The 26,261-nt window shown below is 40.6% G+C and overlaps 1 protein-coding gene across 9 annotated transcripts in view; it reads left to right on the top strand.

Moving 5' to 3' along the window:
- The window catches only part of LOC126297664 (F-BAR domain only protein 2), a 296,630-nt gene that overhangs the window by 75,285 nt on the left and 195,084 nt on the right, over window positions 1-26,261 (top strand). For all 9 annotated transcript variants that reach the window (XM_049988748.1, XM_049988756.1, XM_049988754.1 and 6 more), the window contains exon 5: window positions 6,116-6,214. In XM_049988748.1, the coding sequence (XP_049844705.1) occupies window positions 6,116-6,214 (99 nt within the window). The remainder of the gene's footprint in view (window positions 1-6,115; window positions 6,215-26,261) is intronic.

Below are 26,261 nucleotides of genomic sequence, written 5' to 3'. Positions count from 1 at the left end.
AATTGGTCTACAGTAGTTAAAAGCGTGTGATACTCAACTCGTATTGACATCCTGACCACCAAGTTCACTTGACCTGAGCCCTGTGAAATATGTCTGTTACTCTATCAGGTGTCACTTCTGTGCCGCAACATTTATTCTAACATTAAGTACTCCAGAATTACTTAAACGTATCCTTGCAAGCTATACCCATCTTAAGGTTCGCCCGTTTGTTCGTAGCCAAATGCGATGCTTCAGATTTTGACCATACCACTATGGGATGTAATGGTAGTGCTAATTGCAGCAATTGTGGAGGCTCAGCTCACGAATCGGGCAGTTCTTGTACACTTCCTCTGAAATGTGTGAACTGCTCCAGAGATCACCCAGTGTTGAGCAGAAAGTGAGGGGTTTACAATGAGGAAAGAAAAATTCAGGACTTGAAAGTCAAGAGGTACATACCCTATGGTGAAGCTAAAAGAAGTTTCAAAGCTATGCAACCTCTTGGTTTTTGCTACTTCTTTTGCATCCGCTAGTTGCCAAGTGTGATGCCTCCACACAAACTCTGACCACAGATTCAAGTACGAGCACATGCACTTGTTGGTGTACCTGTGGGGAAACACTCGATTTGAAACAGAAGTCATTCGGAAGCTATTGGCAATTGGCTTACCACCTGAGCCACGTACCATCAGCCACCATCAGAAGCCAAGTAAGCATGCCCGCAACATTAGCGACCTCTCGCCCTCACTGATGGAGACTATGTTGTTGAGGATATGGACTTCCAATCAGAGGAATCGGAGGACCGGGAACCTGTTCACGTTCTCCTTGACTTCCCCCGGTATGTCACCACCTTTGAGGGAGAAAGACAGGAACAGCTTCCCTAAACAGTGGCTTCCATGGTGAATTCTGTGTTGAGCTGGAATTTACATGGTTATCATTCACATTTGGAAGAATTAAAACTCCTGGTCTAGGAGAAACTGTTCTGCATCTGCTTACAAGAAATGTGTCTTTGTCACCAACACTCTGCATTACGGAACTACCACCCATACAGGAAGGACGAATTACTGAAGACAAGACTAAAGGTGGAGTGGCTGTTTTCATTGATGACAGATGCCACTCCTCTCCTGTTTCTTTTACCACAACCATACAAGCAATTGCCATGAAAGTTCTAGCACCCTTTAATATCATCATGTGTTCTTTGTGTCTTCCACCTAATGATGCTTTGGATGCAGACTCACTGACAGAACACTTACAGGCACTCCCATGCTCATTCCTTCTTGTGGGGGACTTCAATGCACACAATGTGCTGTGGGGCTCGGCTACGACTTGTTCATTTTGAGAATATTTGCCTTCTGAACGCGGTTCAGACGACACCCTTCTCCACTGCTACAGGGTCTTTTTCAGCCACTGAGCTTTGCTTTCCTTCCCCAGCTATTGCAGACTCAGTTCATTGGGAAGTGGCTACATATTTACATTCTAGTGACCACTTCCCAATGTGGATCCGTCCACTGACTAGGACGGTGGCTGACAGACCATGCAGATGTACGATACAAAGGGCAAATTGGGTGAAGTACAGTCGACAGGCTATTGTTGAAAGGATTGTGCACAGGAGATGGTGACTCATATCACTTGAGAGATCCAATGGGCTGCTGCAGAGTCAATCTCGCAGTCTAGTAACCACCTCAGACGATGGCCTGTAGCTTGGTCAAATGATGACTGTCGATGACCAGTCAGGGTCAGATGAACAGCTCTGCAGAACTTCAAACACTGTCCAACTACAGAAATCGTTCATGCCCTGAGATCTGAGAGAGCGCATGCAAGGTGAGTGATAGAAGAATGGAAGAAGGCTTGCTGAGGGAATTCACGACTTCCATTAATTGGTCCACTTCCACTACGCAAGTTTGGAACTAAATAAGATGGATTTTAGGCAACCCCTTACGGAGTTGTCAAGTAATGGGATCTTGGTGGATCCACCAGAAGACATGGCTCAGGTTTTAGCTGAACACTTAATTATCACTATGTCATCCAGACGAGCTCCTGCTTCTGAGGTGTTCTGTAGGACTGCAGGGATGAGGAAGTTAAGTTTCTTCTTGCATAATGAGGCAGTCTACTACCTTCCGTTGTCCATGTGGGAACTGGAATCAGCTTTATGTGCAGCCAGAGACACTGCTCCAGGACCAGGTGAGATCCATTATGTCATGCTTTGTCATCTGTGCCGTGAAGCGAAAGGACAGCTCCTCTCTTGTTTCAATCAGATCTGGTTTTATGGACAGTACCCCACAACTTGGACAGAGGCAATATTAATTCCATTTGGGAAACCTGGCAAGGACCCTAGTGCCTCTAACGGTTAACGGAGTGTTGCCTGTATCACTTGTATAGGTAAGACTCTTGAACACGAGGTCAACCATCCCTTTGTCTGGCTGCTCGAATCCCGAGGTCACCTGAGGTGCTCCCACAGCAGTTTCAGGCACTACCATTCCACCCGCGACTACTTAATTCTACTGGAGATGGCAATACAGGAGTCCTTCTTACACTAAAACCATTTGGTTTGTGTGTTTTCTGACCTCAAAATGCATGACACTACATGGAGGTACAACATTCAACTTCATGGGTGGGAACTGGCGTTTCCGATATTGTGTTGGTGGTGTCTTGTGTGACTGCTATGTTAAAGAGAATGGGGTCCCCCAAGGCAATGTCCTCAGTGTCACATTGTTTGCCATCACTATCAATGGCATTTGCTCCAGTCAGAAGCCCTGTCAAATGTCAGAAGCCCTGTCAAATGCTCTTTTTTGTGAGTGACTTTTCAATCTTCTTCTCCTCCTCTGATCTTATAATGACAACAAGGCAGCTACAGCTGACCATTAGGAGGCTGGAAAGCTGGGCCAGGACAACGTGTTTTCGGTTCTCACCCAAGAAGACTACATGTGTCAATGTTAACTCTGCTCGTTTAAGTTTTAACCAACAGCTGCTCACAATGGGGGCAATATTTTACATTTTCAAGAAACTGCACTTATTGCTTTTGTTATTTGACTCGAAATTAACTTGGGTCCCACACCTGAAAGACACATAAACAAAGGGCTTCCAATCATTGTATATTTTGAAATGTCTTAGCAGAAAAACATGGAAACCTGACAGGTCCCGCCCCCTGCAGTTTTATAGGGCATTTGTTCGATCACATTTAGATTATAGCAGCGTGATCTGCATATCAGCCTGTGCTTCCTATGTCAAGATGTTAGGTCCTGTCCAGCCTGAGGGCATTTGGATATCTACTGGAGCTTTTCAGACCAGCCCAGTTCATAGTCTGTCTGCAGAGGCTGGTGAACCACCACTCTGGATTCAGTGCTACATTCTTGTGGCTCGACAGACTCTGAAAATCTCAGTGTCACCTCAGTTATTGGAATTTAGTGCAGTAGTCAAACCCACCTTTGAATGGCTGTTCAGGATTGGTCTTATGCGACCAAGCCATTTGGGATATGTGCTACAGATTTCAGGCATCAAAATACACAGCCAGGGATGGGACGCATTGCCGCCTTGATGTCTTCAGAGGCCCAAAGTGATTTTGAGCTTGACACAGTACAAGAAAACTTGTACTCCAGATTGTTTGTTTAGCTTTGTTTTCGTCCATTCTAAGTACATACCACAGTTTTATCATTGTTTACACAGATGGATCCCAGCAAGAGAATGTTGTGCTGTATTTGCTGATATGGTTTTTAAAGTGCATCTTCCTTGAACTATTTACAAATTATGATGCAGAATTATATGGCATTCTGATGACACTGGAGAGGATGCACAGACATCACTGTAAAAGATTTCTTGTATGTTCTGACTCATTTAGTGCACTGCAAGCGCTTCACCAATTCTATCCAGTAGAGCAACTGATTCAGCTCATCCATGACTCCAACACCATGGCAAGGTGGTGATATTTTGCTGGGTACCTTGCCGCATCGGGATACAGGGAAACGACATGGCCACCGCAGATGCAAAGGAAGCATGTCGGGATTGTGCTGTCTATCAGAGGCCCATCCCGTTGCATGCCATCATCTCATTTTCTGATAAACGCATCATACATCAGTGGAAGACTGAATGCTTGTAGATGACAGAAAACAAACTGCAGCCTCTCAAATCGACCACAAAGGCATGGCAGACTGTGTGTCAGCCTCACTGCTGGAAGCAGGTTCGGCTTACTAGGTTGCACTTGGATATAGCACTTGAACACGTTGTTTCCTCCTTCGATGAGAGGATCCACCGCTCTGTGAAGTTTGTGGCGTGACACTGAACTTTCAGTTCAGCATATTTTGGCAATGTGTGCCCTATATACTGATATTAGGCCAGCTCTGACTCGATAGAGATCTGCCCACCCTTCTCACAGATATTTATTCCAGTCTTGCAAGAGTGATGACATTTCATAAACTGTCAGGCCTCATCCCTAAATTGGTGGGATAGGGTGGCAGACATTAATACATTATAACATGCTCTGCGTGGGGACAGCCGTCATCCCCACCCCTGAGATAGGCATTGTGACTTTTTGTAAGGGTGCTGATGACCATGATGTTGAGTGCTCCTCGTCTCATAATAATAATAATAATAATAATAATAATAATAATAATAATAATAGCATGTAAAGAGTAACTGATACTAGATGCAGAGGTGACATATCAAGCTAAAACTAAACAAAGGTCACTACACTACGCATACATTGATTACCAAAAAGCTTTTAATAGTGTACCCCACTCATGGTTACTACAAATATTGGAAATATACAAAGTAGATCCTAAATTGATACAGTTCCTAAACATAGTAATGAAAAATTGGAAAACCACACATAATATCCAAACACATTCAAATAGTATCACATCACAGCCAATACAGATTAAGCGAGGAATATACCAAGGAGACTCATTAAGTCCTTTCTGGTTCTGCCTTGCTCTGAACCCACTATCCAACATGCTAAATACAAATTATGGATACAATATTACTGCAACATACCCACACAAAATCTCACATTTGCTATACATGGATGATCTAAAACTACTGGCAGCAACAAATCAACAACTCAACCAATTACTAAAGATAACAGAAGTATTCAGCAATGATATAAATATGGCTTTCGGAACAGACAAATGTAAGAAAAATAGAATAGTCAAGGGAAAACACACTAAACAAGAAGATTACATATTGGATAACCACAGTGACTGCATAGAAGTTATGGAAAAAACAGATACTTATAAATATCTAGGATACAGACAAAAAATAGGAATAGATAACACATACAAGTATGCACCACAAAATGTACTGGAGAATGATGAATACAAATTATGCGGGGACAGAACCATTATAACCGATAAAACACCACCACATAACAAACCTGACATCATACTCGCCAATAAAAAGAAGAAAGACACAACTAATCAAAATATCTATACCTAATACAACAAATATACAGAAGAAAACAGGAGAAAAAATTGAAAAATACATCCAACTGTCTGAGGAAGTTAAGGACATGTAGCATCAGGATAAAGTTGACATTATACCAATTATACTATCAACTACAGGAGTCATACCACGTAGTATCCACCAGTACATCAACGCAATACAACTGCATCCAAACGTATATATACAACTACAGAAATCAGTAATTATTGATACATGTTCAATTACCTGAAAGTTCCTAAATGCAATGTAACATATACCGTACAGTTAAAAGGAAGTCACGTTTGATCAAGGTCCGCGTCACTTTCCAGTTTTAACCAGACATAACATCTGAGAAAGGAAAGAAAAAAATAATAATCATCATCATAAACGTATGTGCCCATATACAAATGTCCTATACTTTGAGGGAAACGTGTCTCCTGTGTATAGGCATTTGGTGCCACATATCTGTGGAAACTTACCACAGGCTTCATGAATCCATGCCATGCAAAGTAGCAGCTGTATTTCTTTCCAAAAGTGGACCAATACACCAATAAGCAGATGTCCATAATGTTTTGGCACCTCAGTGTGTGTTCGTTAACAATCAAAAAACTCAGTGACTGCTCAAGCATGTAGTTACCTGAAAGTTTGTTTATTTATAGTAAGAATATACTTTGTACATTTAAAGTTAGTATAGGAGTTCACTTAATCTCTCAATTTTTTTTTCTTAAAGCATTTTCAAGAAATTGAGGAAGCTCATGTGAAACAGATGAAAGAATTTCTCAATACTTATGCTGACGATCTGCAGCACAACCATGACCTCATTGGACAGGTATGTTCCTCTTAGTGTAGTGATGTCACTGTGGATAGATAGTCAAATAGGTATGTCATTCCTATAACATTTGAGCCCACTATTTTCAGTTTATTTTGACATAATATTCAGACTGTTGCTTTTATTGAAGACTGGTCCCCCCTCGTGAGTACTAAAAATTCATTTGGTATACCAAAAAGACGCCAATCCAGGACTTTATCAGATAGATTAACTGTTTGTTTTTACAACATTAAATTATAGTGTCAGTTTGTTTAGAGGAGAAGGAAAGGTTAATATTGTTTGTGGTTATTACACTATCTGATCAAAAGTATCAGAACACCTGCTAGCGGATGTTAATAATGGGATATGGCTGTCCTTGGCCTTTATGACAGCTTCAACTCTTCTGGGGGACAGTTTTTGATGTGACAGAATGTCTGCAGATGAATGCCTGCCCATTCTTCCTCAACAGCCGAAACCAGACAAGGTAATGATGATAGCTAGGGGCTGGAACAGAGTCGACATTTTAACTCCTCCCATAGGTGTACCATTGGGTTCTGGTTGGGATTCTTGGCATATCATTCTGTTTCAGAAATATTAGTGTCCACAAACCGTTACCTCAAAGATGCTCCTTTATGGCAGGATGCAGTGTCATACTAATACAATCAATTGGCATGTATGAAGTGCTTCCATACTCTTGATATAAACTTCTCAATGTTGGTGCTACAGATGATGGCAGGGAACATTCTGAAGGCATTTGTCAGTCTCAGACCTGTCCATCAGATTGCCACAAGGCATAGCATGATTCATAGCTCCATATCACTCATTTCCAGCCATCCACTGTCCAGTGGTGTCACTCTTTACACTACTTCAGTGTACCCCATATATCTTTATTCTCCCCTCCCCCCGCAGCTCGCTATGCGGAGTTGCTGTCCTAATACTGATAACACTATGGAACTAGAGTGTGATTCCTTCTCTCTCTCTCTCTCTCTCTCTCTCTCTCTCTCTCTCTCTCTCTCTCTCTCTCGCTCTCCCTCCCTCCCCCTCTCCCCCCCCCCCCCCTTTCTGCAGTGCTTGATATTCCCCATCTGTCAGTACATGAGATCTTCTTGGTCTTGAATTAACTGTGGTTGTTCCTCCATGTTTCCAATTCACAATCGCATCACCAACAATCGACTTATGCAGCTTTAAAATGGTGGAAATGCCCCGATGGATTTGTTACTCAGGTGACATACAGTGATTCGACTTTCGTTCAAAGTCACTCAGCCCTTCTGACTGACACATTCTGCTGTTAACAATAAAACCCCTTTCTAACGAACCTCTATAAAGCCAAATACTTTTTCCTTTAATAGGGTTTTTCCTTAAATGGGTGTTTTGCCAGAGCACAAGAAAGGAGTGATACAGACTCATAATTCAAACATGTTTAGGCGATAAAAGTGATATTTAATTTCAAAATTATGTATATCCTGTGCCACAAATTTAAATTCAGTAAATATATAATTATTACACTTTCCATAGAACACATGCTTTATTTTTTTTTTAAAAAAATAATCTTTTCACTCTTCATCATTGTCACTGCTAGCTCCTACATTTATTACTTCATAAGTATTTCATTTGCACCAGTCTTTGGATACAGAAGTCAAGATGTCATCATCACAACAAAAAGTGTCCAGGAATGTCGCATTTTCAGAAATATCAGTTTTGTTACCTCATTACTCTTGTGGAGCAATATCGTCTTCAGCAGCAATTGATGTTCAACATCTAGCCTGTGTGAAAGAATTTAACATCATCTGTTGTATTATGGATGCTCGGGCAGTGACAAACCTATGCATAGGCTGTACAGTGCTGAGTCCCATCACTTCCTTCCTCTCAAAGAATGAAATTTACCTCTACACAAGTGCTACTCTGTATTTGGTTTTGAGTGTATTGTGCACAGGTCCAAAGGCAGCAGATGACTTGTGCAGTTTGGAGGAAGGAACACAACATTTACATTTCTCAGAAATTACATTTTCTTACGATATACGGGGCATAGACCAATAATGTGTACAATTTTCCTTCCTGCTGTGCCCATCTTGGTGCACAATTGTACGATATTTGTACAATTCTGAACCTAGTCTTTCATTGTTTAGATAATAAAATAAAATTTACATGTAAGCCTGGATTGCCAATTGCCAGTTTTCAGTCGCCAATGGTGAACTGGCGACTACAAATTTTGCATTCTGTCCTACCAGGCCTGGTAATACTGTAACACTAACTGTGAACAACACTAATGATTTGGTGGTTGTTTTACCTGTCAGAAAGAATTTAAGTGCCAATCATCTTTGGTAGAACAACAACACTTTTCTACTAGAAGAGAAAAATATAATCTTCTCAGTTGACCAATATCGCACATTGCTTTCATGCAGCCTTTTAGTTCACTGTAAGGTTTTAACTCCATGTACTCTTGATTTTTGATCATAGTGTTTTGAACAATGTGTTGGAAGTTCAAAATTCTTGTGAGTGCTGTAGATGTGCTGGAAATGGCAAGTTTAGAGTGCATGTTGTTTTTACAGGGTGGCAGTTACTGAACTGCTGGTATATGGTGGGGTGGGGGAGAGGCAGGAAACACTCAAATCAGTTACAAACTACGGTATGCACACAATTCATTCACTACAGATATTCAGATTTAGGTTTTGACACATTCGATATGACTGCCATCATTGGCGATGATGTGGCACAGATAAATAGCAAAATTCTACATGATCTGCTAAAGTGTTGGAACATTGATTTTGTCAATGACCTCCTGAATGGCTGTTTTCAGCTCAGTAATGGTTTTGTTGTTATTGCTGTACATATGTATAGCCTCGCAAAAACAAATCGCATGTGTTCAGATCTGGAGAATATGGTGGCCAGTCAAGGCCCATTCCAGTGACCTCTGGACACCCTAGAGCCAGAATGCGGTCCTCAAGGTGCTCCTCCAGGACATAACACACTCTCGTGCTTTGGTGGGGTCGAGTTCCATTTTGCATGAACTACACATTGTCAAAATCAGGGTCACTTTGCATAATGGGGATGAAATCGTATTCCAGAACCTTCATGTACCATTTGGTAGTCATCGTGACATCAAGGAATATCGTACAGATTATTCCGTGACTTCGCATAGCACATCACAGAGGCACTCGTTGAAGAGACTTCACGATCACAAAATGTTGATTCTCAGGCCTGCAAATCCGCCAGTTTTACTTATTGATGAACCCATCCAAATTAAATTGGTCATTGTTGTTAAACCATGCATGCATGCCCATACTAATTCCCATCGTGATCTGTGGCCAACCGTGCAGTTTGAACATCAAAACATAAACTTTGCAGAAGTTATGACTATTTTATTTCATATAGTTAAACAGTTGCCACCCTGTATGCAAGAAAATCAAGACCTCATACATTCACTGGGAAGGAATGGAAAGTAATTCTTTAACAGTGGGCAACAAGTTACCATTTCTCATTAAAATACTTGTGCTTCTACTGCTGCTTCAACTTATAAGATAGATTAAACACTAAAGTAGACATTGTGGCTAAGTTGCATTGGCATCTATCAGGGCTCAGTCTCTTTTGTAAGATGATGCAGCAGTACACCTAGAAGGATTTTAGCGAGATTGAGATGAGCATCAGAAGCCTACATGTTTATATAAGCTATCCTTTGTTTGGCAACATGTATGTTCCTCATTATTTTCTCGTGCAATATTGGGAGCATTGTGACATTTGTTGGATGCCCCAAGAAATTATGACATGAACGAGTAACCTATTCAGAGTAACTGTGATATATTATTATTATTTTGGTGTCCATGTTTTTGGCATCAAAAACACACATTTTAGGTGCTAATCTATTCAGTTTATTTGCTAATTAATAGGGTTCTGAAAATTTTACACCTATATTAGGTGAAATTCAGTCTGATTTTTGTTTTGTTTGTAGATAATTATTATTCATTTTCTTGTGCACATGTTCCACATTTGCACAGGATCATTATGGATGGGATTAGATTTGACATGATTAATTTAAGGTTTGGCTGCATGCCGTTTCTGTCATCACCCCATTACCCGCGGGACAGAATGTGTGTACCCAAATGTCTGCGAGTTGTGTTAGTTATGTGAAAGTGATGAGCAAAATTTTTCTAAAGGTTTGCAAATTGTGTAACTGAGGTGGGACTTGGGTACCAGCCTGGTATTCACTTAGTGGGATGTGGGGGAACTGCCTAAAAACCACATCCAGGCTGGCTGGCTGGCTGGCACACTGGCCATTGTCATTACTCCACTGAGTGGATTCAGTATGGGGCCAGTGCACCTCACTGTCCTGGAAGCAGCACTTCAACATGTGACTATGTATGTGGATTTGTTTGTAAGTGATTAGACATAAAAATTTAAAAGTTTGTCACATTACGTGCCTGAAGAAAAGCCTGAGTGCCCTGAAATTGGCTGTTAAAAAAGATGATGATTGGGGAGGTTTTTGACTGGAATGATTGCTTTTGGAAAAACTTGAACAGTTTTTTTTTTCTGTGTTGTGTCTTTCCTTCTTTTGGCTGCATTTAAGCTTTCAACAAATGATGTTTTTTGTTGTTGAGAAACAGCTGTATTTTTCTGCCTGTGAACTGAGTATGTCTCTCTTTTCCCCACTCAATTCAATAATTACAAAATCTGCTGAATATTAATTTCAACTTTTGTGGGCATTTGTAGTCGTGCAACCTGCACTGAGAACCATATATAGAACAGACAAGTACTTAGTGTAGAGATAACATCTGGGTACAACTTCGAATGAAATAGTTTGTCAGGAAAGTTACTCCAAAATTTGAACTTTTCAGGTCCCTTCTAATTAGTTTATGAGTACTGTCTTAGACATGAAACCTGCCATTGGGCAGCTGCCACATATACTAAGCCGGAGACATTCACTTAAGACAGTCGTATAACTGGCCACCCCCTCAAAATTCCAAGTCTGGCCATATGCATGGTCTAGCAACACTGCAGTATGTGGAAATGTGGGGGGAAATGCTGTTATTCTTCACAAGCTGCTACAGAGCTGTATCTGCTTGTGGTCTAGTGGTAATCATTGTGTAGTGTAGATTTGAGGTTGCAAGTTCAAGACCCCTCGTAGCCTTATTTTTTTAAAATGTGCTGAAGTTATGTAAGATGAAACCCTAGAGATGACACACTTCTTTGTCCTACACACCAGTAATAGAAAGAACTTCCAGAAACAGTTCCACCAAACAGTTTGTGGCTGCGTCAAGACCTGAACAGTTAACTCTTCAGAGTTCAGTTGCCTACAGCAGCCACCAGCTGTTGGCCACACACCACCTGCCACCTAAGCCAGGCACTGTCCAACCAGCCGAACATGGCATGGCGCAGTGAATGTATTACCAAGTTCATTTTCTACTTACAGTTCCAGTACTTACCTTGCAGTTGCATGTGTGATGGTGCATGCTTGAAAATTATGAATGTTGTTAAAGAACTGTAAAATAGCATTGCAAATGGGAAAGGGTGTAACGTGTGATACTTACTATTCGCTATAGGTTTAATAGATGTTTGAAGGCAACACAGGCAGCTTGGAATTTTGTATTGAGTGCTTCTGAGAAAACATGTTGGAAAAGGGTTTTCTTCGTTCAAGAAAGACTATTGCAGCATGAATCATTTCCCAAATTCAGGGAGTCTCAAGAACAGGTATATGTGATGAACTGTGCCCATTTAAACATTGTGTGACATTTGCATTCAATAGGCAAGGTACAGATACCGGGAGTAGGAGTACTAGATCGTCTAACACATAGCAACAAAAGATGAAGGGATGGCTATTGGTACATTTTTGCTTGAATGTCATCAGTTCCCTCAATGAAAACGCCTTTGTGTTCTTGTTACAGGTGATGAATTATGACGCCATTAAGTTAACTTCTTAAGACAGAATTAATATCTGAGCTCTAACAAAAGACAAATACTCAAGCATAGGTCAGTCTGAATGTACTATTGTGCATCTGGTGGCTCAAAGGTGGTGTTGTGCCTTACAAACCCCTCCCCAGGGGCATTCATGTCACAGCTAGTATTTGTTGCCAACAGTTAACACATCTTTCAGTCGCAGTGAAATAAAAACAACCTACAAAACTGCACCACATGTTGCTACTATAAGATAATGCATTGTGCTGATTCAACATACAAAACTATCCAGGAGTTCAAAAGTCGTCCATCATGCACTTATTCTTCTAATCTTATACCCTCACATGTTTACCACCAAGAAAATAACTTTATGGACGAAAATGCACTTCAAACCTGGTTTGACGACATCTTTAACTCAGATCATGTACAATTTTACAGGTGTGGAATCTGTAAATTACTTGAGCATTCTCAGTCTGTTTTAATAATGTAAGAGAATAGTCTGTTGATGATTAATTCATGTCTGGTGTAAAATAATGGAAAATGCTATTAGATTATGCTTTGTACTAATGCAAATGAAATGTTGCTTGCTACTGAAACCATAAACCAAAAGTCTTTTGTAATAAACCATGAAGCCTGTAACATGAATGAGCATATTTCAGCATGAATTAGGAGGATATTACTCTCACCGGAGTTTGAAAGGGTCTGCATTTACTTGCTGTCTCAGTGTAGAAATGTGACAGTTCATCAATGAAATAAACAAGATTTCCTTGTTGATATTAGATCTGACTGCCTGTATCTCGGTCACAAAACTGATAAAAATATGGCCTTCACAGAGACGGGAAATGAGTCAAAGTAGCCTTCGCTTCGCAGGCACCCACTTTGCCTGCGAGCTGGCGAAAAGCTGTAGTATTAGTCTCTCTCTTATTGCCCCAGTTGTGGCTAAGACAGGTAAATCGTAACATAAACAGTGTGTATATGACCTGGGATAACTGGAAGATCCGGGAAAGACCCGGGAAGTTTTTCATCTGGGAGAAAACTGGGAAAAACCCACAAATATTTTAGAATTCTGGGAATTTCTCAAGGATTTTTAGTTTTCATTTAATTTTTTGTCGTTTTAACTGGTAAGAATCGATACTCTAACAATGTCTATTTCTGTATTCTGCTACTATGGAATAATACTGCAGCAACAGAACATGAATGAGAGAATAAAACTTAAATTGCGAAGGAAATGTGCCATATAAATAGACACAGAGCTCATACAAGCATCTGCCAACAGCAAAATGTGCGAGTGTCTTTAGGAAGACTATGCAATGCTTCTTAACATCATCTACATCTACATGGTTACTCTGCAATTCACACTTAAGTGCCTGGCAGAGAGGGTTCATGGAACCATTTTCATACTACTTTTCTACCATTCCACTCTTGAATGGTGTATGGGAAAAAGGAACACTTAAATATTTCCGTTCAAGCTCTGATTTCTATTATTTTATTATGATGATCATTTCTCCCTACGTAGGAGGGTGTCAATAAAATATTTGCGCATTCGAAAGAGAAAGTTGGGATTAAATTCATATTCTCGAGGAAAAAAAAAATCTTATTTCACAAAGCGCATAGCATCTGGTGCATGTTGGTCTATCTGTTATTCAGCTGATTTCGAAACACATCCCTATTGGTTTTTGTACATTTTTGAACACAATCTAACTTGATTTCTAAATGAATAATAAGTTGATATTTGAATACGTGCATAGGGTACGTGATGTCTCTGCCCGGGGAATCCATCTAGAAATAAACTTTCCTGCAGACAAAAGGGGATGGGCCTATACGAGCTGAGAGGAATAAAGCCAAACGGGTGAATGCCAACTGCTGTTTGTTTATGTGATTGATTGGGTATGCCAATGATTAGCGTTGTTATAATTACCAGCCAAGTCTATAGATTCAGACTACCAGAGTGGAAATAAATGATTAACAGGAATAACAGGTAAGAAAGATTACGTATTATCTTCTCGGTGTATCCAAGAAAATGAAATTTTGACAGAACATTTTTGGTCAGATCGCTACACTAGAAAGGACAAGTTGTACAATCCCTGGCTAGGAGCAACAACAAAAAAAGGGGGGGGGGGGATGTCAGGATGTCAGACCGGCCGATTGGAAGCAGGAGAGGCACCACAGGACGTTTTAATTTCTGCTATCCTGAATATAGTTTGATGGCATCCATTACAAAATATACACATTTCAGTTCCACAGTGCGAAATACAGTGACATGCGGTAGACGAATGCTGTGTGAAGAGGCGTGGCACTGCACTTTGGCACACATAAGACCAAATAACACACCTTACATTTCGTTAAAGTTATATGTTTTATGCATCAGACTCTTCAGACAGAAGTACCCTCCAAAATGAACATATTTTTGAAAAAAGTTTTTTTTTTAATTATTATTTCTGACATCCTATCTCAAACCGTCCAGAGAGGTGGGCGGAGTGGGGGAAGCCACCATCTGGTATTGGCCCGGTTCCAAATAACGTAGATCCGGGGCTGTTGCACGGAGCAGTCAGAGTTATAGTGGGGGGGGGGGGGGGGGGGGGGGGCGTGTAGTCTGCATGTGATCAGTGTTTACATTTAGTGATTTTGCTGTTTCCTCTTTGCTTGTTGCTCTCTCCTTAAATGGAAAAAAAAGTGATTTTTGTGGCTGGGAGCTATCAAGTGAATTAAAATAAATTCACATAATTATGGAGGGCTAAAATGTGTTATTAGTTTCAGATTTTATTTTATTTCCACCTTTCTGACAGTCAAGCATTCATCGCCTTGCAGAATAATGAAGTTATTTATTTTGCTTTGCTAAAGAAATTTGGCTTTTATTTATCTTTTCCGCTGAGGCAGGCAATTTATTTGAAACGAAGTGTTTAATTCCACACTATTGGCTAGTTTCAACTGTTCGCTGCATTTCAAGTGCATGTTCTCATCTTCTAGCACATATGGCATTATGCCATAATAAAGAACCAAACATGAGATAATACAGTTCTGGTACTCCAAGAAAATTTACATCCTGAAAACCACGCTGAATAGCTTAATATCAGGTCAAGGCCTACTTCGTTGGGAATCTGGATATATGAATGTGCACTTTAAGCTAATTATTCAGTTCAGTATGGTTCACGAAATTCCGATGCTCTTGGAGTATCCTGTGATGTTTTGTTTCTTTTATTACATAATTTAAGATATTTTAATGTTTTACGAACATACATGCTTTCTACGTTGTCGTAGCTATGCAAGTGCAGTGACGCCTCTTATCTGGCGCTCTCTGGCAACTGCTGCAACAAATGTATATCTAACAGATCGCGGGGAAAATATTGCGAATTGTGGTTTGAAAAGCGTTATTTTTTTAAGTACATTTCCTTTTAAAGGAGGTGAACTATGTGCGAGAATGTACGATGAATTTCTTAAATCACAGAGTGTTTGACTCTCATTTAAAAATCAACTCTTTGATGAAAAGCCATTAAGAATAATTTCTAGCCAGAAGATCAGAGATGTATGTCAGTATTAAACATTTTACTGGCACATTTGTGTGCTGTATCTTAAAGTGTAAAACTAACAAAAGAAGATCAACATTGTATGTGAAAGCTTAGATTCTTTTGTAGCTTGTTAATCGTAATGTATATTAATTTAAAGCATTAACTTTTCCTGTTATTGTGTTTGTGGTACGTAACAGTGATGTTGCTATTGTCTGACTATATCACGTGTCCTATGTTCTGAATATCCGCTGTTATTGGCTGGCAAGATCACGTGATATGAGCTATGACTGGCTTACAAAAACGTGTCGCAATCTCTCTTTCAATGCTTCGGAAAGTAACATGAGGTATTTGGTGGAATGCAAATTTATACTTTTGTAATACGAAGATATGCAGCGTATGTATTGCTGCACATCAAAGAACATTCCAAAACAAGTTTTTTTTTCCCATGTGTTTCGTTTTCTAAAGCGCCGGGAAATTCTAAGCCGCTGCATAAAACCATAACCATTCAAATGATTGACAAATTTTAGTTCCAAGGGAAAGTATACTGTCACTTAACACAGAAAAAGTGTATTTTCACCTGGGAGAAAGTGTATTTTTAACCTACACCCTGGTAAAAGAAGAGATTATTTGCAATTTCCACATCAAACTAGTTTCCTTGACTCGAAACCATAAATCAATAACATTATTTCACACCTTACGTGCAAACCACTCAGGTTATTCAATGAAAGTGATCTGAATAGATCAAGTAATATAGCCATCCAGGAAGTACCTTGTCATTCACAGAGCTACCAAACCCATCCAGCATAGCTGCCAGAGTCTGTTGGGAAGAATAGCAGCCGAAGTGTTCCTCGAGTTGGCTGTGAAGCGACTACACATTCTTTCTTAAAGACGTGGCTGCCAAGGGTCAAAATGCCAAAAGTATAGGTCACTTCGTCTTATTCACATTTATGTAACTAGATTTAGGGAATGGAATGTAGTTAATAATAATACTCGGATGCACTGACTATGGTCTGCATTGTTGCTCGCTATTCAAAGTGTGTCCTCTGTAGTGAGAGGATCAGGGTGTGGGTACATGTTATAACTAATGAATTAATTGTATTACTATTACAATGTCTTTAATTTCATTATTCAAGCCACTAGCAGAGACCAGCCACCATTCTGAGGCAAAATTAGAAGATATGTCAGTAATGTGTCTTCAGAGTCTTTCACGGTGGCATGACTGGATAAAATCTTCTTGGTTTTCAAGCTGTGTCAATTCCAATAAAATTATCAAGATTTTGATGGCTAGCTCCATTGTCATCAAGAGTAAAACTATTGACTGCTGGGATCGGCACTATTTCCCACTTATATACCTACCTTTACGGCTGCTGTCACCAATCAGAGAGAGCCAAAATGATGCGTGCGTGGAAGGCGAGTTGGGCAGCTCATAGCAGCTCCGGCCCGCTGTGGGATCAAGTGAAGCCAGGTGATTCGAGGGTCCGGCGCCAAGTTTGAAACTGCTGCTCCCGCCTCCCTACAAGTGTTAAGCATCCGCTGTTGCTTCCTTTCAAAATCCAAAGCCTGCTCCCATGCCCTACTTAGTGTGTAGCCCTGGTCTCTGTTGAAATTGTTGCTATTCATTCTAATCTTGGCTGCCTCTTTTATAACAGTGTCCCAGTATGTTGACACATGAGCCAAGACTTGTGTTCTCAGTATCATAATTAATTGCAGGCTGCATCATACCCCAAGAACTGTCAGTTATTCGTTTTTGTTTTTTTTTCCCCCTGCCTGAAGAGCAATGGAAACTAAAAAAAGTAATCAGCAGAAGTCATTCACATTTCTGGAGCATCTCCATTGTTTAGTCAAAGGTAGAAGACAAGACACATTGTAATTTAGTCAAAGTTACCTTGTTGCAGTCAAAAATCCAATTTTCCAACTCGCTGTCACTTATTAAGCATGGACTGTTCAGAATATTTCATTAAATTTACATGTAAATATCTAGTGAATGTAGTAGGATAATAAAGCTGCAGCACTGGAAGTCTGTCGGCTATCGCCAGTTGCCAATGGCTGCCGTGCTACTGGCACCAGGCAAGACCTGTCCAGCTGGTATTTATGATGGTCACATAATTGACCTGCACCACATGTGCAATTTTCCCAGCTAAATATGTCTGCTTTAAAGGAAACAACATAGGAAAACTAACATTCTGGATGTGCCTCATATCTGATGCCCTTAATTTGGTACGGAAAGTATGCCATGGCATACTTTTCGTACCCATTGTTTTGTGATGCTCTTAATTTGCATAAGATATGATGCACATCCAGAATGTTAGTTTTCCTATATTGTTTCCTCTAAAGCAGACACATTTAGCTGGGGAAAATTGCACATGTGGTGCAGGTCTACTATGTGACAATCATAAATACCAGCTGGACAGGTCTTGCCTGGTGCCAGTAGCACGGCAGCCGTGCCCCGAAATGGCGTCTTACTCGTTCCCCTGCTGCCTGCAAGGTTCAGTTAGTGATAACGTCCGTTAATGCACAAAGCATAGCCCCCATCAAAAATTGCAAGAACTCAAGAAAATAAGTAGAAGCTCTGCCCTTCACTATGTTTTGTTAATTTCTTATAGTCTTTTGGGTTTTAGTCTTAGGTGCAAAGCAAATAGAAATTCTCATTCATAAAGCACTTTTGGCTTTTCTTGGCAAAACATTGGTAACAATTACTTTCTAATTGTTGCCAGTAGATGATAGTAACAACTGTATAATCAGAATGGTATGAATACACAGTGAATTTGATGGTGTTACACTTTCCACTTGGTTTGAATGACATTAGTGGTGATGCACTTACTCCAGCGCTGACTACCTAAGTAAAGATAGCGTGTAGGCATCTATGCTTCTTATGGGCAACAACACAGATTAAGTTCTACTTACTTCATCGTGCTCTGCAAGCAAGCATATTCTATACACCAATTTGTGACGAGGAACACCTGCCTTGCTGCACCATCTCCTGTTTCCCTCAAGAACATGCAGGGAATGGAACCAAAAACTCCCAATTGTCAAAGGAAACAACCGTCAGTCTGCTCAGTTTAATACGTGAAGCACCAAGTAGGCATGAGTTTGTTCTTGTGATGATTAAATTAATTCTGCTGATAATTCCTTATCAAATATTATACTCTAGTATGCATCTGAATTGACAATCACTACACATTTTATATGTTATAGTTAGTTAAGTAATAAGCTCACTGCTGTCCTGCTTACTCTGTTCTTAAACATACTGACCATTAGTTATATGGCTATACAGGCGCTACTCAATAAGTTCACATGTACGAGGAGCATCCAGAAAGTAAGTGCCCCTAATTTTTTTTTTAACATAGTTATATGAAAAAATTTATTAACACCTAGTACAGCAACGTTTGAGCTATTTTTTGACATAGTTACCAGAAAAATTGACACACTTGTCATATCGTGGGATCAACTTTTGTATTCCTGTGTCGTAGATGTCTGCTGCTTGTGAATGGAACCAACGTGTGACAATCGTCTTCAGCTCTTCATCATGATCAAAATGCTGGCCAGAGGACAGGAATTTCTTGAGGTGCAAGACAAGATGGAGATCCATGTGTCATCGCCTGTGACAGTCCCGTTGAGGGACATGTAACTGTCATCACAGTACCACTGCACAAATGTCAGTGCTGCTCCAAAGCATTTAGTTTGGTGCTCAGTTGTCAGGTTTTTTAACACCCACATCTCAGAAAATTTCTTGAATAGCAGGTGCTTAGTGACAATTTCTGTGGAAAATGGCCACTGAGCTCAGTAATCTTGAAGCAATGGGTTCTCCAGGATGTGCTGCTGCACCACCTCAACCTGGTGGTGATCGATCACGGGTTGCTTGCCCATTGTGCTCTTCATCATGGAAACTTTCAATGTCTTTCAAAAAAAGTCTACATCAATGACATTCCATCTGTTTGCATATGATGTTATGCCCATAGACCTGACAGAGCTGATGATGAATTTTGATGAGTGCTATGTTTTGTGCATTAAGGAATGTTATCACTGACCGAAACTTGCAGGCAGCAAGAGAACTAATAAGAGACACCATTAGGGGTACTGGCGCCAGGCAAAACCTGTCCGGTCGGTATTTGATTGCCATAGAGCTGTAATGCATGTGCAGTTTTCCCAGCTAAATATGTCTGCTTTAAAGGAAACAACAGAGGAAAACTAACATTCTTGATGTTCCTCGTATCTGATGGAAATTAAGGGCATCACAAAACAATGGGTAAGGAAAGGATGCAATTAAAGTGCTATTACACAGATAGCAAGCCGAATGTTTGCAAATCATTAGTATTAGCTTAAAAAAACAGTTATATATAAAATACCACCCAGCAAATGTCTGGCAACTGAGTGATAGCTGACGGACTTCCAGACTGGAGCTTTATTACACTACTATATTCATTAGATATTTACGTGTAAATTCGATGAAATATTCTGAACAGCCCATGCGCAATAAGTGACAGTGAGTTGGAAAATTGTGTTTTTGACTGCAAGAAAGTTACTTTGACTAGATCACAAAGTGTCTTGTCATTTATGTTGTGGGAAGCCTGCTTCTTTCTACCTTTGCCTATACTACTGCAATGAGAGAATGTTAACATTTGTGATGCATCACTAGTTGTGGCTGGTTTAATTTTCAATGGCTTTTTGAGTCTATATTTTCTGTCATTTTATGTGGTTCCCAGTCCAGTAGCTTTTCTTGATTGAAACTTCATCATCCATAAGTAATGGAGTCTCACTGTAGATGATCACATTTTGCAATCAATGCTTCTTTGTTGTCTGTCTGATCCTTTGTTTTGGGGTTAGTGTCAATGACAGTGATCTCAAGAAAACTGTTTTATAATTCTATAAATGGAGATGCTCCAGAAATATGAATCATGTTTGCTGATCAGCTTTTTAGTTTCCATTGCTCTTCCAACAGAAAAACATTAATAATTCTGACAGTTCTTGGTGTATGATGTTTGATCTGCAGACGGTACACCTGACAAGGGAACCTTCCCATCGCACCCCCCTCAGATTTAGTTATAAGTTGGCACAGTGGATAGGCCTTGAAAAACTGAACACAGATCACTCGAGAAAACAGGAAGAAGTTGTGTGGAACTATGAAAAAAATAAGCAAAATATACAAACTGAGTAGTCCATGCGCAAGATGGGCAACATCAAGGACGAGATAAGCTCAGGAGCGCTTTGGTCTCGTGGTTAGCGTGAGCAGCTGCGGAGTGAGAGGTCCTTAGTTCAAGTCTTCCCTCATGTGAAAAGTTTAATTTTTTATTTTCAGACACGTGTTATCTGACGTGTTTTCCTGTGGAGGAATCGGTTGTCCTATGACCTTGCGATCAAATCTTTTCAGTTCCCATTGGAGACACGTACTTTCGTCTACTAATCGCACGATTTTGCGGTGCGGTCGCAAAATGCAGACACTAAACTTATTACAGTGAACAGAGACGCAACGAACGAACGGACAGATCATAACTTTGCAAAAATAAAAAAAGTAAACTTTTCACTCTAGGGAAAACTCGAGCCAAGGACCTTTAGTTCCGCAGCTGCTCAGGCTAAACACGGGACCACAGTGCTCCTGAGCTCACGCTATCCTTGATGTTGCCTATGTTGCGCATAAACTACTCAGTTTGTATATTTTGCTTATTTTTTCATAGTTCCACATAACTTCTTCCTGTTTTCTCGATTGATCTATGTTCAGTTTTTCATGGCCTATCCACTGTGCCAACTTATAACTAAATCTAAGAGGGGTGCGATGGGGAGTTTCCCTTGTGAGTATTATTAGTAACTATGCTCTAGCCCCTAAACCTAGTTACAGAAACACAAATAAGACTGTGACATTTTTGGCATTCTGGGCCTTGGCAGCCATGTGTTTGAGACAGAATGTGTAGTCACTTCACAACCGACTCAAGGAACACTTTGGCTGCTATACTTCCTGCTATCAGTATAACTGAATTTTGGTAGTAATGCTGAATATGTTTGGTAACTCTGAGAACAAGAAGTTCTTTCCTGGATGGACAGAATTATCTCACTTGATCTATTAATATCTTTTTCGTTGAATACCCTGTTCTTATTTGTGATGCAATTTTGCAGTTCCTGAACAACATTCATAAGATCAAAGTGTGTATTATCTCATAGGTAACTGCAAGGTAAATAGTAGAACTGTAAATAAGAGAATGACAGTTGATAATACACGCATATGGATGCACCGTTTTCAGCTGGTTGGACCACACCTGGCATTAGGCAGCAGGTAGGGTATAGCTGTGCCATTACTGGTCTGCTGGATGGAATGGAAATGAAGTCCCATGCTGCTTGACAGAGTGTAGGGGAATGATGTGGGGGAGACCCGCACCACCGTACTAGACGAGGTCCTAATGGAGGTGGTTTGCCACTGCCTTCCTCTGACTAAGGGGGATGTATGTATGTATGTATGTATGTATGTATGTAGACACACCCAACACCCAGTCATCTCGGGTCAGGTGAAAATCCCTGACCCCGCCAGGAATTGAACCTGGGACCCCATGCTCGGGAAACGAGAACGCTACTGTGAGACAACAGGTGGTGGACGATGTGTTAGATAGTGAAGTGAATTATCTTTGAGGTTCCATCAGACGAAACTTTAGTAAATGCCCTAAATATGATTAAAAAAAAATGGCGAAAGGGGTGTTGAAATCACATCATCATGTCTACACTGCATGATGTTTACCACTAGACCACAAGCAGGTAGAGCTCTGTAGCAACTCGTGAAGAATGACAGCACTCCCTCCGTACACCTATTCATCCTCCAATGTTGTCAGAGCGTGCCTATTGCCAGACTTAGAATTCAGAGGGGTGGCCAGTTATATTTGCCTCCTAAAGGGAACAACTCCAACTTAGTCTCAGTGGCAGCCAGCTGGCAGCTGGGGTTTATGTCTAAGAATGTACCTTCGATTGTAAAGATTTGTCTAGATTTAGCCATAAGAACTTCACAATATTTTCTTGTACCTTTTCTGGATTCTTGGGAGTTCTTCTCATCTCTCTCCATTCTAATGATTTAGCTTAAAATTGCATCATTTGGTTTATAGTTGCATTCAGTTTTGGTCAGTTTTAAAGGAACCAAGAGTGAAATTTTTTCCAAAGTATTTTTGAAGATTCCAGGAATCTTTTTCAGATATCTCGTATTTTAAGTAGAACAGATATATGGTCTGTAAACAAGAATGAACATTAGTAGCAAGTGTTAGTACATCTAATAAAATAGCAACACAGTATCAAAATCCATAGTACTTCTCAGAAAACTGGAAACTGTTTACCAGTTGGAGTAACTGCTTGTATTTGATTTTACACTTACTCTTTGTTTCCTATATGTTACGTATGAACTGAGACACTGTAAAGTGCTATCCCTTATTCCATACATACATATCTTGCCCTTATTCCATACATACATATCTTGCCCTTATTCCATACATACATATCTTGCCCTTATTCCATACATACATATCTTGTGGTGGTGTAAGAAGCGATTCACTGAATCTGATGCTTCAGTCAGATCACAGAATATTCCTGTGAATTTTATACCCTTTCCTAATGTGGCTCATACAGGAATTGCATAACAAGTAATGAGACAGATTTTTTGCTTACACAACTGTACTTCACACCACACACTACTGGAGGGGGGGGTTCAGATTGGTGGTGGGATGTGTATGGCCGAAAACGTGGCGTGCCAGTCGCCTGCGGACTCTTGTATTGCAGAATCGTGTGTTGAGTGGATACATCGCAAAGTTATCGGGCGTGGCGCAACATGCAGAAAACAATAGTGCAAAGTTATGCCATCAAGTTTTGTGTGAAACTAGGAAAACCATGTACGGAAACTTTGCCTAGGTGTCGGTAAGCCTACAGCGATGATTGCCTGTCAAAAGCCCAGGTTTTCAGGTGGGTGAAGAGCTTTAAAGAAGGCCGGGATAGTGTTGAGGACGAGGACTGCTCCGGGTGCCCGTCAGCAAGCAAAACTGACGAAAACATTGAATCTGTGCATGTGTTGTTGAACACCAACTATCAGATGAGTGTCAGGATGATAGCAGACGACCTCAGACTTGATAAAATGACAGTGCACATCACCACCACTAAAGAATTGGTGATGAGAAAGATCTGCGCCAAGATTGTCCCGAAGATTTTGTCAGACATTCAAAAGCAAGCGTGTGCTGTCACCTGCCAAGACAATCTTCAGAGCCTTGAAGCTGATCCAGAATTTTTAGATAATGTTATCACCAGAGACGAAACCTGGGTGTTTCGGTATGACCCGGAGACTAAGTGCATGAGTGCCGAATGGCACACCACAGCATCCCCATGTCTAAAAAAAAAAAAAAAAAAAAAGCTTGCATGAGGAAGTCAATGGTGAAAGCCGTGCTGATTGTGTTCTTCGATGTCAGGGGCGTGGTTCATGATGAGTTTGTGCCCCCGAGGTCAAACTGTCAGTGGTGCTTTTTATTGTGAAGTGCTGAAGAGACTGAAAGTCAAGGTCCATTGTACTAAGCCAGCCATCGCCGATGATTGGAAGCCGCATCATGACAATGCGACAAGAGACACCTGCTTCATGTTGGCCAGCTACTTGGCCGACAAAGGGATTCCAACAATTCCCCAGCACCCCTGCAGCCCCCCCCCCCTCCCTTTCCCTCCAGACCTTTTTGTTCCCCAAACTAAAAAGTTCTCTGAAAGGACATGGTCATGGGATCCTGGAGGAGGTCCAAGCTGCCACAAAAAGGGCTTCGAAGTCCATCGTGGACTCAGCATTCCCAGCAGCATTTGAAGCATGGAAATCTCGCATGCAGCGGGTTGTCGACTGTCAAGGGTCATACATTGAAGAGTACTAAGTGGTTCTAGTGATATCTACAATAAACTTTGATTCACAAGCTCAGTCTCATTACTTTTTATACAAACCCTGTATCTTTTGAGTAAACACGCTTGTGCCATTTATAGTTCTTTAACCTTGTTGGGAGCCAAGTTGAGTTTTAAAAATAGTCAGTTTATCATATGAAATTTTTGATTTTGTTTTTCTGCAACCTGTTAGACAACTGTAGAGTACACAAAGGGAAGACTTTTGTCAATATATTTTGTGTTTATTTTTGGTTGATTTGGATGTTACAGTGTTCAGTTTAGCTACAATGATTTTGTGGTCAATAATTCCTCTATCCGTAATGATGCTCCCTATCTGCTCAGGATTATTTTTTGGTAAGATGTCGATTATGTTTTCACAATCACTTACACTATGGAACTAACCACACAAAGTAATTTTCAGAGAAAGCATAAGCACAATTTCTGACTATATTTTATAACTGCTACCAGCTTTGACTATGTTGTATGAAAATATGGAGATAATAAGCCTTTATTAACAAGAGGATTGACAAGAGCCAGAGGCTGCCTTCCAAAAAGACATATGTTTTGCTCAAGGTCTAGATCACAACAGAGAAAAGCAGCTGCATTCTGCACTGCAGAATCCTCCAGAGCCCACACCTGTGACCTGTATCCCATGCACGCTGTTGGCTAAAACCAATGGCATGAATTCACTAGCAGTTTCAGCAGAGGGCTTAAGGCGTCTCTTGTCAGCAGTTCTGAAAGACAGGCAACTTGTGTCACTTAGGCACAGCGTAAGTTGTTCTGGGAGAAAACTTGTAAAGATTTCACTGGGCCTTTAAAATTAATTTTTTAAACCAATTCCCTAAAATATTCCTTGACTGGCTGCCACCCTGTATGCATAAAAGTATGTACCCTCAGTATAGGAAGCAACTTAAGTTGCTTAGTGAAGGCAAATCTTCTGGTCCAGATTGTATAACAGTTGCAGTCCTTTTGGAGTGTGCTGGTGTAGTAGCTCCATATGTAATATAGTATACAACTGCTCACTAGATGAAAGATCAGTACCTAAGGAAGGGAAAGTTACACAGCTCGCACCAATGCACAATAAGCACTCCGTCGTCAGGCCACGAGTGGCCTACCGGGACCATCCGACCGCCGTGTCATCCTCGGTGGAGGATGCAGATAGGAGGGGCGTGGGGTCAGCACACCGCTCTCCCGGTCGTAAGATGGTATTTTTGACCGAAGCCACTACTGTTCGGTCAAGTAGCTCCTCAATTGGCATCATGAGGCTGAGTGCACCCCGAAAAATGGCAGCAGTGCATGGCGGCCTGGATGGTCACCCATCCAAGTGCTGACCATGCCTGACAGCGCTTAACTTAGGTGATCTCCTGGGAACCGGTGTATCCACTGCAGCAAGGCCGTTGCCCAATTCGCAATAAAGGAGATGGAATTAGTCTGCTGAATTATGAATCTATTTAACTGACATCAATTTGTAGTAAGATTTTGAAACATGTATTGTGTCTGAAAATTATGAAATACTTGAAATGTAACAGTCTATTGACACAGTCAGCACAGATTCGGAATATTTACTTATGAAAAACAACTGGCCCTTTATTCATATGATTTAATGAGTGCTATTGACAGTGAATCTAAAGTTCATTCTATATTTCTAGGTTTCCAAAACACCATCAACACAGTTCCTCACAAATGGCTTCTAATAGACTTGCTTGCCTGTTGAGTATAAACTCAAATTTGAAACAAGATTCACAGTTTCCTGTCAGAAAGAACACTGTTTATAGTAATCATTGAGTGAAACAGTGGTGATATCAAGCATT

This window comes from Schistocerca gregaria, chromosome X (assembly GCF_023897955.1).
Source record: "Schistocerca gregaria isolate iqSchGreg1 chromosome X, iqSchGreg1.2, whole genome shotgun sequence".
Lineage (NCBI taxonomy): Eukaryota > Metazoa > Arthropoda > Insecta > Orthoptera > Acrididae > Schistocerca > Schistocerca gregaria.
The sequence above is the reverse complement of the archived record's forward strand: the minus strand, read 5'-3'. Positions and strand labels throughout refer to the sequence as shown.